Source organism: Girardinichthys multiradiatus, chromosome 4 (assembly GCF_021462225.1).
Source record: "Girardinichthys multiradiatus isolate DD_20200921_A chromosome 4, DD_fGirMul_XY1, whole genome shotgun sequence".
NCBI classification, from domain to species: Eukaryota; Metazoa; Chordata; class Actinopteri; order Cyprinodontiformes; family Goodeidae; genus Girardinichthys; species Girardinichthys multiradiatus.
Window position 1 is genome coordinate 12,897,275 of NC_061797.1, and position 18,575 is coordinate 12,915,849.

The following is an 18,575-nucleotide window of genomic DNA, read 5'->3' on the forward strand; positions in this document are numbered from 1 at the left end:
TGCAACTTGAGCCTGGGGCAGATGTTCACCCCACAGCAGGATGACCCTGAACATGCAAAGTCCAGACCTAAATACAGTCGAGAATCTGTGGGAAGACGATGTTCACAGATGCTGTCCATCCAACCCAACCGAATTTGTGCTATTTTGCAAAAACTAACAATTTTTGTCTCTAGGTGTGACAGCTTGGTAAACACAACACAAAAGATGTAATTGCAGTGAAGGGTGGTTCTACAAAGTACTGAGTAATGGGACTGAATATAAATGCATCCCATAAAGTTACGATTTTCATTTATAAAATCATAACCAAGGAACATTTCTTCTTCTGCCTCACTCTGTGTTGGTCTGTCACTTAAAACCCCTATAAAATACGTTGCAGCTTGTGATTGTATGGTGACAAAATGTAAAAAAAAAACAAAAAAAAAACTTAAGGGCTTTTGCTAGTGTGGATAAAGAATAGCAGAAGCCCAAAACTTTTACCTTAAATGACCTCAGACCGATCTATAACATAATAAACTGTTCATGCAGTCATTGGTGATTTATTTACTTTCAACTGAGATGTGCTTTGCCATGAAGAAAGCTGTATAATATGAGCTACAACATTTTATTACCCTTTCGGAGTAATAAACTATTTATTGAATTTAATTGCATTTTCCTTTACAAAAGCCCCCGATACGCTGCCAGTTGCACAACGTTTACGCAAAAAATAATCAGATTATTTACCCGGAGAAAAAAGGCCAGCAAAATGTTATAGTTTGACTTAAATCTGAAGCCGTCATCCAAACCTGAGAGATGCAGTTGTTGATGCAGTCATTGTGAACCTAACACAGAAGGCTCTAAATAAACTGTGTTTGTGTCCATAAAAATAAAGACATGTTAAATACTTCTATTATCCATATAGATCATTGGGCACCGTTATAATAAACACTGCATTTTACGATCAGAGCTAAGAACTATGGATCTTCCTGCTTGTTTGCGTTGAAGGAACTAAAACAAAGCGCACATGTGGTCGCTGGCTCCGCCCAGTCACGTGTATCCCTGGGCTGGCTGAGTCAGCCAGCTCTTTACGCTGCGTCAGTCTGGAGTCGCTCAATTATGAAAAAGCAACCTTCCGTTGGAGCTGCAGCTGAAGCGGATCTCTCCAACGTCCAGTGGGCTTTCCTTCCAAGGCTAACAGAGAGCACCGCTGATAGATGGATAAAAGCCACGACACAGCTCTTCCTGAGTCTCAACGGTGAAGAGAATGGTACGTGAGTCTGAGTTAGCCCTCCGTCTCCGTTTGGTTTTACCGTGTTGGTAAATTGGCGCGGGGGATTGTCGTGACCCATCGGGGCTTTCAAGTTGTAGTCCTCCCCCCACCACCCCCCAAGCATGCTTAGTGTCAGGGACACGACTGGCGGAACTCCCTGTGTAGTTTCTGATGTTTTTGTGGACAGTCTTGGTTTTGTGTTAAAACACCTTAAGGTTAACGTTATAACTAATAAGCGCAGCTCTCACGGCGACCAGTGTATCTCAAGGAAACCCCTAAATAACACCCGCTGGAAGTGTTAGCTGGCTAAGTAGCTAGCTCGCTAGCTAACTAGCCTCAGCCGCCCAGGTAGCTTTGTGGTGTTAGCTCTCCTCTGTAAGGCAACAGAAACGGCTTTTGTTCTCCACATGGGCCGGTAGACACGACTCGCATACAGCTGTGTAGTCCAGAGCAGCTGGCACTCGTTAAAACAACATTTCTTCCAGCAGTCTCGGATGTCAGACAAGACACGCTGTCATTGCCAGTAACGAGTCGATGCCAGCTTGAGCGGATGCCAAGTCTTTCCGAGATGAGAGCTTTTAATTCAGCCGCCATCGGGAACATTTTAGTGCTGCTGAAACAATGACACATTTATTATCTGCGGCTTTTAATTAACGCCTCCACACACACATTCCTGGTCGTTCGTTGCGGGGTTTAAGGCCCGCTGCGATCTTTGCTGAAGACCTATTTCAACATGTCTCCTGGGAGCTGCAGATTTTTTTTTTTCTTTTTAGCCTTCGTGACAATCAGCCTCTTTTTTTTTTTTTTCTGACAACTTTCTTTTTGTGTCATTTCTTCCAGAGGAATGATGAGAAACTTTGCCAATTTACAACCACTTTGACCTAACCCTGACTATGATGTTGCTGCTTAAAAGCTGGCCATTATCGACTACATTTACCATGATAACCCTTCTGTCCTTTGGTATGATCGCAGTAATGACATTGTAGTGTAGAGGTTAGTGGAATTACCTGAATGCTTACATTTTTTGAAAACATGCATATTTATACCTTTTTGTTTTCTCTTAATGGTCTAATCATAAACACAGAACTCCTCGTTAAGTTGGATTATGATGATCTTTATACAGAGGCAAAACATTTATAGCAGGGTTATGACAGGTATGCTGTGAAACTGTATCAGAAACATTCCCTTGTCTCCTGCAGCATATATTGATATTAGAGATGCACCAAAAAATTTCCATATTTTCCCTTCATAAGTTCTTTTCAGTGATTGTCAGTTGAAAGTATGAAAAATCTACCCCCCATTCCTTAAGTACATCTAAACTTTTGTCTTATTCTTCGTAGTGTTAGTGTTTTCGGTACATGAGACCTTAAAGAAAAAGGGATGAATGTGTGGGCCAAGCAGAACCTGATCAGTGCATGTCTAACTGATAAATATATTAAGGTCTCAACACGCCATTGTGCCTATCTTTATGTAGCAAGATCCCACAGTTAAGCCCACTGTGTTTGTGTTGATGTGTGCTGGTCATATGCCTCAGCTTACCCCTGCTGGTCTGAGCGCTCTGACTGTATGATTAGATGTAATCCTGGCTCGTTAAAAAAAAAAGAAGTCATTGTCATTTGTAATTGTATCATCACACTGGGATCGAGCTTTGTTATCCCATATGGGTAGTTTAAGCCTTAAGTAGTCTGAGCTTTAGTGTGTAACGGTCTTGCACAATTTTTCTTTGGCTGCAGTTGTGTTTGCTTCTTAGTGCCTGCACATCTGCTCTTGTGTAGTAACTGTAGTATGTGTCTTTGAGGTTTGTTGTCTAATTAGCCAGTCGATGGGATCCCATCAGCAAGAGATTCCCCACTGAAGAAGATTGATTAGTGTTCCCTCTGGCGATGGATTGTGTTTTAAAGATGGTCATAGTAATTTGTTGATTTAATGGATGAAGTGCTAGCTCATCTTCAGCTGCCTGCTTCCCCCTCGCTCTACAGCGCTAAAGCTTCTGCTCACACTTTTCATTCTCTTGCATGATGTCTCCAAACATCCTGAGAGAATTGAAAAGATGTACAATCTGCAGCATTATTGCATTCTCTGGTTTATTATCAGTTACCGGCATGGACCAGTTACCAGTATCAATGTGTAACACGGTTTCCAAAGAAAAGCCTACGATATCCCCAAAAAACATCCATGATATAATTTCTACGGGTTAAAGTCCCTAAAATGAGATGCTAGAGAAGGCGCTGAAGTCACTGGAGGTTTCTCCGGCTGTATGGAGCATAAATTAGTGCAGCTCTGTCTCCCTGCCGTGTATTGCTGCACCTGCCAGTCAGCTGGCTGAAATGAGGCTGTTATGCCGGTCCATAAAAGGAAACATTCTGCTGTTTGAAAAAATATTTCCAGTTGCATATCAACAAGGGCGGTCCAGGCACCATGCATTATATGTATTAAGGCTGTTTTAAAGCTATAGTTGGCGAGCTTTGAATGGCTGATTGAGCGAACGGCCCAACTAATTATCCAGCTAAGAGCAGCTAGTTGTAGTTTCTCTGGAAAAAACAGAAATGACTAATGTTTAGTGCAACAAGCTGTTAAATCTTCTTCCAAATACAAGTGGGTGCTGTAGTTCTTATGTAAAGTGACAAAAGTATTGCATTATTTTATTTGTAATAATCAACATGTTCTATTATTTACTATTTATATAATTGTTGCTATGCATTTTTATTGAAATGTTTGTGTAATTACCATTAAATAGTGGTATTTTATAGATTGATATGTAATAAGACTCTTGACTCGCAGCTTCATTAGGCTGTGCAGGTTGTTCGACAGACAGAGAGAGAAATATGGATGCAACTCTGCAGAGCTATGCCCAAGGGGCACGAGTGTGAAAACTAGAGAGCTGTCACACTTTGGTCTCATGACTCTACGATGCTGTGTGCACGGCCTTCCTGGAATCTTATCTGAAGGCTATAATGAACTCGTTCCCCCTCATTTAACATTCTTTTATATGCCTAGATCTCGGAAAAACTAAGAGGTGGCTAGGATTGATAAGGCCAGTCTTAGTTAAGTGCCCTTTATTGCATGATGTATTTTCTTTTAATGAAGCAAATACACAGAAGCATACATACGTATATATTGTTGTTTGCATTGCATATTTATATATCCCACTTGGATATTATCAGAAAACTTTAGTATGATGGTTCTCTAGCTGTTATAGAGGTGACTGAACTGTAAATCCCAGACTTTGATTCCATCCAACATTTCCATATCAGCTGAGATGTTCCCTATACCCTGCACTATCTAAACATTTATTGTGACTGGATTGGATGTTATTACTTCTAAATGCCAACTAGAAACACCAGATGCCAGTAAAATCAACATTTTTCTTTCTGGCTTACCTAACCCTAACATAGGAGTCCACATTTTAAAAGTTTTATCATCAACTTAAGCCTGGTTCACACAGCAAGATTTTTTTGCCCATTTTTGCTTAGATCTTCAACTTTCCTATATGCCCCGATCATCGTGATGGCTCTAAAGATAATCTTATGAGATAATCCTGCCGTGCGTGGTGTGTTGAGAGTGATCTAGACTGCTTGGAAGGACATTGGGACCTCTCCAACCTCAAATCGGGAATATTCAACATGTTGGATTGTCTTGCCCCGATTTCCTGCAGTGTGAGGTGTTCCCCGAAGACAAACGAGCACACAGCCTGTTGAATGTGAATGTAGCCAATCAGGAAGCGACGTGGAAGAAACATGTAAGGAAATTACTCTGAAATCATGTTTAAACCTGAGGGTTTGCCAGATTTTCTGTCTGAAATCTGAATGTTTGTAAGTGAAATCTGTTCGTGGGTGTGGTGTTGCGCTTTCCGTGTGGCTGGACACCACACACTCTCGGACCGGACCCGTTATGCCTATGATAATTTGGAAAGCCTGCCGTGTAAACAAGGTATCACGTATATCAGGTCCCGTTGGTTGATGTGCAATTTCAATCGACCACCATATATCACCTTTGTGATCCGCGAAGAGAAGAACTGAAATGGACTTGTGGCGCCGATGGTCCGAACTGAACCTGCAACTAGCTCAGTAAGCAACTAATCCTGTTCTGCAGTAGAGGGCTCTGATGGCGTGTTGAGAACGACTCCTTGGGATGATAGTCTGAAATCATTTAGCAGGCCGTTTAAAAATAGATGACTGGATGAACAATTTTTCACTTGTAATCTTCAGACATTCAGTAATTTGGTCAAAATGATCATATGTATATATGTGCAAATAGTTTTATAGTTGGAGGAATGGTAATCATGTTTAAATTAGTGGTGTTTACTTCATTATGCTGTCTTGTTGTCATCTCTCTTCTTCTGTGGTCACTAATGTCTTTATGAAAGATGTCAGCTCGAATTCAATTAAAAGACAAAACAGATTTTTTTTGGTTGAATTCAGATTTGATCTTGCGGTGAAAATAATCTGCGACCTTTGGCCTTTTGGGCTATATCATCTGTGTCCGCTGTGAGCATCTGCTGCCATGAGACTCCAACCGGCTAAATATTACATTGATATCTTGGCCAACGCACTGTAAACAGTGATATATTTGCCAGCAGCATATCTCTACAGCTTTGTCCAACTTAAGCTTTCAAAGAGAGGGGCTCTCATTCATTCTCTCGTTCATTCATTCTAATTGGAAAGAGACCTTAAGAATCTTTTTGGTCATAAATGATCATCGCTTAAATTAGTGTGTGTGTCTGTGTCTGTGTGTGTGAGGAAGGGAGTCATTAGTGTTACACAGCTCTGGAGGAAAACAGGATTTCACTGTTATTTTAAACCAAAGACAACATGATAATAGAGTTGAATTCAAACGTCTGCAGCATGTTAGCAATTAGCATGTGTGGCGAGGCTAACTGTAAACAGTCAGCTTGTGGGTCTGTGGAGTTACTAGTTACTGGTACAGCCCGAGTTATTGGTTATTCCCAATAACTCGGGCTGTTACATGTTGTCTGTACGTTTCTCTTTTCTTTGCCAGTGCACCTGATTATGACCCAGTTGATCTTATTATTACAAATTGCAAAATTTGTCGACCTAGGCTAAACCCAAGGCAAGCTCCTCACTAAATATTTTCAGACTAACTAAATTAGACAAAGAAATTGGCACTATTTCATCTTGAATAGCCTGAAATCATTCAAATCTGGATAAAGGAACAGAAAAACACGAATTATTCATTACAATCTTTGCAGTCATGTGTCTGAATTTAACTGTAAACAGGATTAAATGGTGTACAGGGGAAAGAACTGATGACAGGAGCCTTGGCTCAGTGTACCATGAAGGCTGCTCCAGTTCTCCATCCATGCTGCCAGCTATGCATAAGCTGTGCGCTCATAGATCTTTTTGTGAAATGTTGAGCATTAAAAAATCTAAAAGGTGGAAATTCAGGGACGATCACTCTAGATTTTGTCTCTTTTGGGATCTACTAGCGTTAAAATGCTGATCCCAAACGCTTCTACTTTTTCTTTATACTTATAATTGGCAGGCCAAATGTTAAATTGGTTTGTTTTCTTTGTGTTCATAGAACAGCTACCTCAGACTTGCTTTTATACTTTTATAGGAAACAATGAGGAAGAGGTAGAAAGAGGAGCTCAGCTGTGAAGGTTTTAGATTGTTGTTTTGAGGTGATGGGTGATGACAACCTGTAGATAAAGAAGAAAAAATGCATATTCAATATTCTGCTTCTTGGTGTAAACACATTAGTTCTTATACATGTGACCAAAATGCATTCTGTGTGTCTGAGAGAGGAAGAAATGCACTGGGTTCTACTTCTACACAAACAACCTAATATGTTGCGCCTAGAAAAAGGCCAGAGAGGAAGAGGGAGGGAGCGAGGAAGTAGGAGAGTGATAGAGTAGTGTGTTTTTGGCACAGCCTGTAAAGCTTAAGTCTTTTGTTGCCTGACATTCTCAGGTACCATAGTTACAGGTTAGCAGCACATAGCTGTGTTTTATTCTGCCGTTTAACTCTTTGCTGCTCTGTTTTTTGGGGGAAAAGGTCAGGATATTTTTACTGAAAATATTTTCTCCTCAGCTCGGAGATCTCTCAGATCGTTAAATGTGTTTTACGCTCGCTTCTAGTCGAGCAGGATGTTGAATTCGCCACATTGATTTCTTGATTGCTCTCCATCTGAATGCCTTTAATCTATCAGGTGTTTTACTGAGGGCCGAGGGAAGTGCATTTCTAGGTGTGAAGTCCTTTGGATGAGTGGATGGTTAAACATTCCTGCTGTGTTTTCATGAGCACAGATTGACTTGTCAACGCTAATTTAGCTCTTCTGATTTCTGATTAAGAACAATAGCATGATTAGCATTAGGAAAACATTAGTCTCTGTGTATTTGAAAAAGAATGTTCCAGCCTTTTGTATGACAGAGGCTGAAAGCTTAAAAGGATAAAACAGACTTAGTTGTACTCTATTTGGCCATCCTGTTATCTGCTGCAACTATTGCTCTCTCTTTCACTCACTTGCAGCCTGCATGAACCACAGATGTCTCAACATGTTGTAGAAAACTGATTTTCTTTTTAAAAAGCTTCTTATAGTTTAATGCATAATTTAAGACTTTAAGTCTACTTCCATACCGATGTTTTTTTTTCTGTTTTCAGTGCAACCTGGCAGCACTTTGACGCAGCGTGTTCTCTAATCGCCTGCTTGGGTTTCAGATCAGCCAGTCACTGGTCCGGGCCATTCTGGCTGAAAATCAGCCCATTCCAATCGAGGGATGATGTCTTAGTCCATTTCCAGTCTAATACAACTATCTTAAAGAAGGCACATTTCCAGATCTTCTCCTTTACCTCAGTTCATTCATTTTGTCTTGATTAAAAGCAGTGCGTCCGTACTGTAGGTGTTCTCTGGGTAATTAGAAATAAACAGGAGGACTCGTAAACAGACCTTGGTGTATTGCGAGAGGTTTTGTCTGCTGCATGAATCACCGTAGGCGGTGTGTCATCAGTAGACAAGGTATATATCACTGAGGCCTCTGCCCATCCACTAATCCTCTCCCACACCCCCTCCTCTCTCACCTCTTTCTCCCCAGCTTTAGTATAATATCTAGTTTGTCTCAGACACATTCATCTGCCCCCCGAGTGGCGTCTTACAGATTAACAGTGGAAGGAGTTCAGAGGCAGCAGCCTCGCGCTGATCACTCAACTTTTAACCAAAGCCGGATCTGTACGGTAACCGTAGCCCAGTAGACTTTGAGACCTAAATGGAAAATGAACGCCGTCTTCTGAGAGGAAGTGTCCAGCGGTGAGGTGTTGCTGATGATCGAGTGCTCAGGGGGGAGGTTGTGGTGGCAGCGGTTTGTCCAGGAGATGCATGAAGGATCCTTGGTATGTTCCTGTACAAAGCCCTTAAACACAGAGATGAAGAGGAGGACATCCAGGTACACTCTTTGTTGTCCATTGGTCAAGAGGTAAAATCAGCTTTATCTGATGTGTTAGCCAGACTCATGGCTTTACCATCAAACTTTGGTCAGCGTCGATGTCTTCATTTCCTGTTTGACCTTTTTATGACGCAGCATGGCGACAGTTACAATCATAAGGTTCTAGCTGTAATATTGTTATTAGTTTTCAGAAATTGTTCAGATGCTTTGGTGGAAAGCAGGTGACGGCGTTTGGAGACTTTCACTCTTGGAGCTGGGAGGGATTAATGGGGCTAATCGCTGCTGGGTTTCTCTGAGCTCTACTAGTAGAACATAAAGCACGGGGCAGTAATCTGAAATTCTTTTCATTTAAAACCCTAAAGAATTACACAGCTTGCGGCTGCTGTTGTTTATTGCTATGAAATATTTAGGTTTCTGAATTGAAATGTTGGATTTAGTGATTTATTGAGTTTTGAAGAATCAGTTTGTCTTGAAACATCAAACTTTTGTCTAAATCCTGGATTAGAGGCACACAGCATCCTGTAGCCTGTTAGATCATGTGTGGTTTATTACTTTCAGAGAACACCGTTAGAACGCTACAATCCCTGTCTATTTCAAGCCTTTAAATGTCTTTTAAGTTATACAAACAAAACATAAATGTTTTTAAATCTTCAGAGCTTTTAAGTTGACTGGATTCAACATGAACATCGTTAATCTCTGAACACAAACACCCAGACCGTTCACTGCTGTTCATCTCACAAAGGTTCCTCTTTTTGTTCCCCACAGTCCCAGAAACCCTGGATAGAAAGCACTTTCACCAAGAGGGAATGTGTGTACATACTTCCAGTGTCAAAGGATCCCCACAGGTAAACGAGCCTACCACACTCTGCTGTGTCCTTTGTTGATTCCCATGGAAACAGGGTAATTGCAAGGTGTGAATCAAAGTAGGCCCGAGCGCTAACCACTGCTCTACAAAGAGTAAATGAGTGTGTTTTAATGTTTATGTCTGAGTGTCTGTAATAGTATGTTTGGAATACAGCAGTGGTCATTAACCTTTTCCTTTCTTTTTAATTTTTTTTTATTTAGCGAGTTATTTAGTGTAATTTGTTCTTTTGCAACATTTGTATTTTACTTCGGATGTTTGTTGAGAAGCTGTCCTCAGGAGGACTGTAGCAACCCAGACAGGGAGATTTGTCTGCTAGTTCAGGCACTGAAATTTCTAAGTTGGTCTTAAAATTGTATGTTGGCCTTTTCACGACTTCTCCTGTTGACATGTCAGAAACGGCATTCAGACTACAGTTGAAGCTGTTACGTAATATTAAACCAGTATTAACATCCACTGATTAACTCAAAAAACATTAAAATAAACCTGCCAGTGTCAGTAAGTATCCGACTCATTTAATGAGTAGAAGATTCCCATGGCTCCACTGATTTACTGTTTAACAGCCTGCTTTGATTGTAAGTCATTCCTGTCACGCTTCGAAGAAGCTTGATGCCTTTCTTTCCCCTTCTTAACACATACACTCTCAGCGGATCACTCTTTGCTTTGGTTTTTCTTTGTATTCATTATTTTCCACTGGCTTTTCTCCACAAACTGCTGCTCTTGGATAAATTGTGACATGTCTGTGAGCATAACCTTGTTTGACCTTAAGTCCAAGCCCTTCACATGACCACAACCCTTAGGAGGAAGTGTGTCTGTCAAGTTTTATAAATGCTTTGGTAAAAATTGGAAATGCACCGATCAGAGATTTTGTGGCCAATTTGTGATCGCTGATTATTATTACTATTATTTTTTCTTGTGAAGCTCTGATGCAGTTTTCTCTTTAAAAGTTATAAATAACAGCAATATTTCTTTTTTATGTTTTCTCAATAAATTAAGAAATTAAACTTTCAATAAAGGTTTTTAGCCAAATATGAGGATTTCTAAAAAAAAAAAAAAATCTGGCTAAAGTTGCAGAGCAGGAATTCAGAAAATATAGTAAAGTCCACCAGGTTATTTACTTAAAACCCAACTAAAAGGAATTACAGCATATCTTCTTTATTCTTTTACAAGACTGATAGAATCTCCTTGTCTCTCTCTTTAACTTTTTGGTCTTTTTAGCCGTTGTGTCATGTCGATCATTATGTATAATAAACTAGAGGCAGTTAAAATGTTTTTTACTGTTCTGTCCAAAGATAATCGTTGACATTTCAGACTGGCTTTAGTGTCATAGATCAGTGATTACTGCAGCTAGCCTTGTTAACAGTGTTCTGTTAGTGGACCCTTACTGTGAGATTTCCAAAATGCTGCCGATATTTCCTAATCCAGCATGTTCCATTAGAGATAGAGATGGACTTTTCAAATGGCCCAACCAGAACATATTTGCATTAAAAGGCTCAGCTTCCTGCAGACATCTCCAACCTTATTTGAAGGTGGCCCTCTGTTTGAATAGCCCACACGCTTGTTTCCTTGCTAGAAGATTCTTATGTCTTTTGTGCTTTCTCTGACTTCATTCTCAAGCACTTAAGTGGTACTGAAATAGCTCCCTTCTTATCTCAGTAAGAACCTCCACCCTTTAGAGTGTCATAGCGACCTGGTAGTGCAGATATATGTTGCTTTTATTGACCGACACGATGCTGAATGTTTAGTTTCTGGCTGGTTGATCAGTGGCCATGTGCAATAACGCTTGCTGTGTATCTCAGGTTAAACCTGGGCTCTGTGCCTATCTGGCAGTTAGCCCATGTCAGTATCCCCCAACAGCAACTGCAGATGTTTAACCCTGTCATTACCTAATGCACTTCATGTAGCTTGGATGTATTATCTTGAAAATTTGGGATTAATTGTGTGTTTGTGTGAAATTGCTCCCTAGATGCCTTCCAGGATGTCAGATTTGCCAACAGTTAGTCCGGTAAGTGTTTTTTTTTTTTAATCCCACGGAGAAACCAGTTAACCTGCAAGCTTTGCACATTCTTTTCTAAAGAACACGGGGAGATAAAAGGTGGTTTGGTGTCATCAGTCTTTTTTAGTTTAGTGCTGTATTGTTGGATTTTACACTCAATCATCTTCCAGTCTGTGCCACATATATTTACAAATCTGGATGGTATCTGTTTCTAGTTTTTCTTTGCATTGTCTCCAAGAAATTCCAGGAAGTAAAACATGTTTCCACGAGCCACAGGGTGGTCTCTGTACATGTGTGTGTGACTGGAACACGTGCTAATGTTTCCTGCCATTCAGTAGCACTCTTAAACACTTTCTCTAATTTCTGAAGCTTCTGAAATGACTTCATGTAGTCCTGATTGTCTGTTAAAATATATTTGTAGTCTTAACAGAATCATGTGTTTACAGAACTTCACAAAGTTCTTTTTATAAATGCTCTACATTCATGGTGATTTATTAAAACTGCCACATGGTCTGTGTGTTGCAGTTTTGACCTTTTAAATATGGTTCTGTTGTGACCTCCAGGTGCTGCTGTGGACGGCTGGTGCGGCAGCATGCCGGCTTCACAGCCAGCTTGGCCACAAAGTACTCAGATGTGAAGTTGGGTGAAAACTCCAACCTGTCCGATCCAGAGGAGTGGTCTGTGGAAAAACACACAGAAGCGAGTCCAACTGATGCCTATGGTGTCATCAACTTCCAGGGAGGATCTCACTCTTACAGAGCCAAGGTAGGAGGGCCTAGTTTCCTCTGTTGGAACATGTTTTGTTTTGCTTCCTTTCTGTGAAGTTAGTAGAGATTGGCTAATTCTCAGGTGGATTTTCAGTGTTCAGATTGTTGGTTAAAAGTAGTTTGAAAAGAAAAAAAAAAGGATCAATTTAATGCATACCAATGAATCAGTTTAGGTCTCATCAGTATAATAAAGTCCTGCTGTTTGCCTATTCATGTGCTCCTTCCTCTCCTGTCTCCACACACCTGGACAGTATGTACGCTTGTCTCACGACTCTCGACCAGAGAGCATCCTACGGCTGATGCTGAAGGAGTGGCACATGGAGCTGCCCAAGATCCTCATCTCGGTCCACGGAGGAGTTCAGAACTTTGAGCTGCACCCTCGGATCAAGCAGGTGGTGGGCAAGGGCCTCATCAAAGCTGCAGTTACCACCGGGGCCTGGATTCTCACCGGAGGTGTCAACACAGGCATGTAGCATGAAAACCAAAAGGGGTGTTTCTGCCAGGCTGCTGAAGACTGATTACATCCATAATTTACTTAAGTGTGTTACTGGTGTCAACATGACCTGTGCTGATGTTCCCATGGTTGTCCAAAGGTTGCAGCCCTTCACTTGGAACCTAAGCTAATTTCTGTACTGTGTGTGAAGAAACTAGATGAGAACATAACAGATTTTTGCAGTTAAATCTAAATGCTTGTGCACTTAAAATGAATAAATGTATAAAATTTATAGATGATTAACCTATTTATCAGTTTAAGGTGAGAGCTGTATTACTCTGCTCCATTTACAAAAGACAGTAGATGTAAACTGTAAACAAACATCGCCACTACATACAAACGGTTAACCACCATCAGGACGGCACGCTGATGCAGCAGAAGGTGTAATACCTGCCTCCAAGCATGTCATTTGGCTGTGAATCCTGGCTGAGGTGCGTCTGCAGCCACAGCAAGATACTAAGATACTGTGGTCTGATCATAGTGTTTAAGTCATTACTCACAAGGTCAATTACCCAGTCCAGTGATTACTTTTAATGCCTCATTGGCACCCTGGCCACTTGTGATGGTCGTCTAGCTCACAAATGATTGCTGAATCCAAGAGATCCAGTAGCGAAGGCATGTGGTTCTTGAGCAAGTCCAGGACTCTTGTTGTGGACTTGTCCTATAGGTGGTAATATGGTCATAAAGGCTCTGATGCGGTGTTTGTTGGCTGCTGCATCACTTCAACTTCACTGATTTATTGAAGGGGATTTAGAATTTATTAGCAATAACTATTTAGCAATTTTCTTAAGGTATGGGAAATGGAAAGACTTCTATAAGATTTATAGGTTTTTTCTTTGTTTAATGCATTCTTTCCAAAGGTGTTGCGAAACATGTGGGGGACGCTCTTAAAGAACACTGCTCAAGATCATCAAAGAAAATTTACACAATTGGTGTTGCATCATGGGGAGTCATTGAAAACAGGAGCGATCTTATTGGCAGAGACGTAAGCAACACCTATTAATTCAATGTGATCCATACTGGTTTCCAGTCACTTTAAGAATGGTTGATGTTGACACATATCTCTGCTTATTCCCCAGATTGTAGTTCCTTATCAGACCCTGCTGAATCCTCTCAGTAAGCTAAACGTTCTCAACAATCTGCATTCCCATTTCCTCCTGGTGGATGATGGGACTGTGGGCAGATACGGGTCTGAGGTGCAACTCAGGCGGGACCTGGAGAAACACATTAACCTTCAAAGAATACACGCACGTAAGGAAAACATGCACTCGGCACAGCTAGGCACATTAAAGTATCCGTGAGCCCGTTACCATTTTGCCTTTTTTGTCAGATTACCAACCACAAACTTCTGGGAATCTAACGAATAGAACAGAACAAAACAAGGTTGTTAATAACTATAGCGGCAGAAAAATGACACATAGATCACAGGATTTCTTACAAATAAGAATATGAAAAATGTGGCGTGTGTTTGAGTCCAACCCCCTGCTTCAGTAAGATGCACCTTTCATGGATCTTACAGCTGCAGGTCTTTTTGTGTGCCTCTATAAGTGCAATATTTCCGTTTCAGAGACTGACGTGTTTGTCCATTCTTCTTAGAAAAATAGTTCAAGCTTATTCAGATAGGAAGGAAAGAATCTGTGAATGGCAGTTTCCTGTTTCCAGAGCTGTTGGTCTCTGCAGCTCCTCCAGAGTCACAACAGGTCTCTTGGCTGCTTCTCAGAATAATGCTCCCTTAGTTCAGGTTTGGGATACTTATTTTTATAACTTAACTCTTCTTTCAGCGTCTCTAGAACTTCTCCCTGATTTGTCTGCTGTGCTCCTTAGTCTTCATGATGCTGTTTGTTCACTAATGTTCTCCAAAAACTGGGCCTTAACAGAGCAGCTGGATTTATACTGAGATTAAATTACACACGGGTGGACCCTATTTCATAATAAGGTAATCAAACTAAATGGATTTAATTTAGTGTTTTAACACTAATGTATGCCACCATTTTAAGTTTATATTTGTAAAATATTTTTTGCAAACCATTTATCAGATGGACAGACGCTCCACTAATTTAACAACGCTGAAATGTTAAAAAAAAGTTGTTTTTTCTAGACTTCCTTTTAGTAATGCACATTAATCGTTTAAAGGGTGACTTCAGTTCTTTGAGGTATTAAAAATTGACCAGCACCAGTGAGCGTGAAGGTTGCATTTCCCACAAGGACACTTAATTACCATTTGTTTTACTGGCAGTTTGCCTCTGCTTGGTGGAAACTATGTGACAACAAAGAGATTGGTGTTATCACCTCAACCTCTCACACACTTTCTGTAATGCACAGCTGCTTTTAGAAAATAAGATAGTAGCTAAGAGGAATTTCAACAGAGAAACCTACATTTCTTGCTGCCTTTGTGTTTGTCAATGTGGGTTTTGGTAAAAGGTGCACTGAGGGGTCAGTGTGATTAAAAAGGTGATTTTTTTTTTTGTAATTTGTTTATTTAAGGAATCGGTCAGGGTGTTCCTGTTGTGGCGCTGATCTTAGAGGGTGGTCCAAACGTGATCCTGACTGTACTGGAATATCTTCAGGAGAGTCCCCCCGTCCCTGTGGTGGTGTGTGAGGGGACCGGCCGTGCCGCGGACATACTGGCCTACATCCACAAGCAGACAGAGGAGGGAGGGTAGGTTAAACACACTGAGGATGAACTCTGTGAGGCAGAGAGCTTATGATGGCTTCAGCTGCCTAAAAACAGACTGCTCAAATGACTGGTTTGGCAGTGAATTACTTAGTAAAATCCTAAATGAAATAATTCATAGCTGAAAGGAAGGAAAACTCAGAATGGAGACGGAGCAAAAATGAATGTCTTTTGTTTTTTATTTCTTCAACACCAAACTGCTGGCTTTCATTTATTTCTGTTCTCAAGAGAGTTTAAACTGTCCAGATTTGGCCTTCTTATTATGAAACCTTTAGATGGTGTTTGAGCTCATCCAGAGTAACGAATCTGCTGCTGACCCAGGGATTTTATTGGAGTTTGTATTCACAAAATGACCCGTTGATGTCAAAATTTAAGAAAACAATTGTGGTGTAGTGAGATTTGATGGCATTGGATAGAGTTTTCATTGAGGTAAAAGTGGAAAGAAAAGATGTTTTAGAACCTTAATAATGAAATCTCAATCCAAATTGGTGCTAATATTAGTTTGTTGTCTATATATTTGGCTCTAAGAACATTTTGAGATTATATTTCAATGCTTTTGTAAATCTGCCTTAAGAAGTACTATAGAATGTAGTCAAACAAGCCTTTAATGCTATAAAAACCGGCTTGACAAAACTGCAGAATCAGGACACGCTTGTCAAGAGAGCAGAAAACATGCAGTCAGACATGAACCAGCTCTCACTATACCCACCACTGGAAGCAGAAGTCAGTTACCTGTTCCTGTTAGTTAAACTCCTGTTAACCAGATGCCAGAGAAAGTACCACAGTGAGCAGAGATAAAACTGAGAGAAACACAGGGCTGCCCCTCCTCCACCTGTTTCTGCTCAAGCCCTGTCAATTGTTGCAGCATATGTGAAAATGAAATGCGTTGTTTACCCCAAAAAGTGTGCTGGACAGGTCTCCGGGTTCAGGGCTTGAACCCTGGATGACTGTGTCGAGGACTGAGAGGCCGCCGTATACAGATCTTGCGCCACTGTTTCACTGATGGCTTCTGTTAATGAAATGGAAAATAACACATTTGTTCTCATTAACAAATCTTATTAGTGAAAAGATCAGAGTGCAACAGTGATTTAATGGTGCTTCCTGAAGAATAAGGTTAGCACAAAAACAACACTCCATGTGTCCACTCCAGAGAATGTGTAGATCCTCACCTCCTTAACTAGATCCCAGAGTGGCTGGAAATGGTCCCAAGTTCTTCACGTTCCATGACAGCCAGAGGTTGAAAGCTCAAATGATAATAGAGCGGTTCTGGTGTTCAGCCTTCCTGTTATTTTTCTGTAAGTCTGGCTCTCTCACAGCCTGACCGAACATCAGACATGTTTAGATACGTCTAAGAAAATAAGCCTTTTTGTTGAAACAGCAGGCTGGCACTGAAAATGGCTCCCTCTGAATCACCTACTGGCAGAAACAGGTTCTGTACAAGAAAATGTTATCAGCGTGATCTGGTGCATTTACTGACCGGTCACCAATAGGGGTCAGCCAAGCTGAACAACAGATGTCTCTTTAGCGATACTTGATAGATTTTTAGCTGATCAGCTTTAATGTTGTTTACATCTGGAGTAAACGTTAGCAGAGTAACTCAGGTGAAAATAACTCATGGGCACTTTACACACATTAATCTTGGTATGTGGTTTATTTCACTCTTCTTGTTACAGCCTGCCTGGTTTCCTCAGAATGACAATCGTAGTTCTCTGAAATCAAACTTGGGGGGGAAAGAAATATCCTCCGTGTTTCACATTCTGGGATCTTGTGGCAACAGGTCGGTGTTTGATGTCTCCTGCAGGAGTTGGCCACATACCTCGTTCACAGCAAACGTTTTGGCTTGAAATAGGGCAAATGTGGGTGTTAATAAGGGACAGAGTGGACACAACTGAGATTAGATTTCAATTAACATGTCGTGTGTTTGATCAGTTGGTGCAGCTTTACAAACACTTTACATATATGTTTTCATCTGCTAACCAGAACAGTGCACATTAGCAGAACATTCTGATCTCTGACACAGATAAAAACCATAGTCTAGAGTTCATTTCACTTCAAAATCCAACTTGTAAAACCTTTTTATAGCCGTGTGTGTCTGAACATTGTGACTCTAATTATCCTGTGTTGTTATTACCCTACAGCAGCCTTCCTGATGGGGTGGAGACGGACATCGTTGCAACCATCAAGAAAACGTTCAACTTCAGTCAGAGTGAAGCCATCCATCTCTTCCAGAAACTGATGGAGTGTATGAAGAGCAAAGAACTGGTAAAATGTTGCATCCTTTTTAATGACACCAGAGCTGCTTACATGCATCGGGATAGAGTTGGGTTTCTCAGTCTTGTTCAGTGACTGTTCCCCCCAGGGGGCTTTAGGAAACCTACAGAATATAATGTTTTCCCTGAGCCAGCTGTGGGCTGTGCCCCTGTATATCTTTGTCAATTTATGTACATTTTTATCACATTTACACCATGAAACCTGACCTAATCATCCTAGAACAGTTATTGTTGATCCCATGAATCTACAGATACTCATCAAAGGACCTTCTGATGCTGAAAGAAACACGCAGGCAGCAGCATTTCAGGATTCTGTCTATTTGATCAAATATTTAGTTTTCAAATAAGTCTTTTTTTTTTTTTATATATAGATTCTTCAGATTGAGTCAGAAAAGGAAAATGATTTCTGTAGCTGGTTGCAGTTCATGCCTCCCATCATTTCTTTTGAATTCTCCTCACAGTTTGAAAGCTTTAGAGCGAGGTGAACTCATTTACCCTCTAACGGTCAAACCTGATTGCCAGGTTATAGTAATAACCTCACAGCAGCTGAGGACTCCAGTGTTGGCAGTATAAACCAATGCCAGGGTGAAATAACTAGAACCATGTGTATATGGTCTGTGGGAACCTGCTAATAGGCCTCATCTTGTTTCTTTGGTCAACAGATCACTGTGTTTCACATCAGCTCAGAGGAACACCAAGACATTGATGTAGCTATTCTGAGGGCCTTGCTCCAAGGTTTGTGAAATGACTGCTTACTAAACCATCACAATCTTCTGCTCGTCTGATAAAAGAAGCAAGAGAAATTGGATTAAATGTAGTCCTATAATGTAGTCTTTGCTATTTGGAGTTCAGTATTGCTTTTTTTCTT

At 40.7% G+C, this 18,575-nt stretch overlaps 1 protein-coding gene across 5 annotated transcripts in view; it reads left to right on the forward strand.

Annotated features, from left to right (window-relative positions):
- Positions 1-1,058: 1,058 nt before the first annotated feature.
- The window catches only part of trpm7 (transient receptor potential cation channel, subfamily M, member 7), a 51,759-nt gene continuing 34,242 nt past the window's right edge, over positions 1,059-18,575 (forward strand). For 2 of the 5 annotated variants that reach the window (XM_047362656.1, XM_047362657.1), the window contains exons 1-10: positions 1,067-1,243; positions 9,411-9,490; positions 11,474-11,512; positions 12,067-12,268; positions 12,522-12,735; positions 13,624-13,748; positions 13,843-14,014; positions 15,248-15,422; positions 17,576-17,699; positions 18,370-18,442. In XM_047362656.1, the coding sequence (XP_047218612.1) occupies positions 1,241-1,243; positions 9,411-9,490; positions 11,474-11,512; positions 12,067-12,268; positions 12,522-12,735; positions 13,624-13,748; positions 13,843-14,014; positions 15,248-15,422; positions 17,576-17,699; positions 18,370-18,442 (1,207 nt within the window). In that variant the 5' untranslated portion in view covers positions 1,067-1,240. Of the gene's footprint in view, positions 1,244-9,410; positions 9,491-11,473; positions 11,513-12,066; positions 12,269-12,521; positions 12,736-13,623; positions 13,749-13,842; positions 14,015-15,247; positions 15,423-17,575; positions 17,700-18,369; positions 18,443-18,575 lie in introns of all 5 variants that reach the window. The other 3 variants (XM_047362660.1, XM_047362655.1, XM_047362659.1) reach the window with 3 other exon arrangements.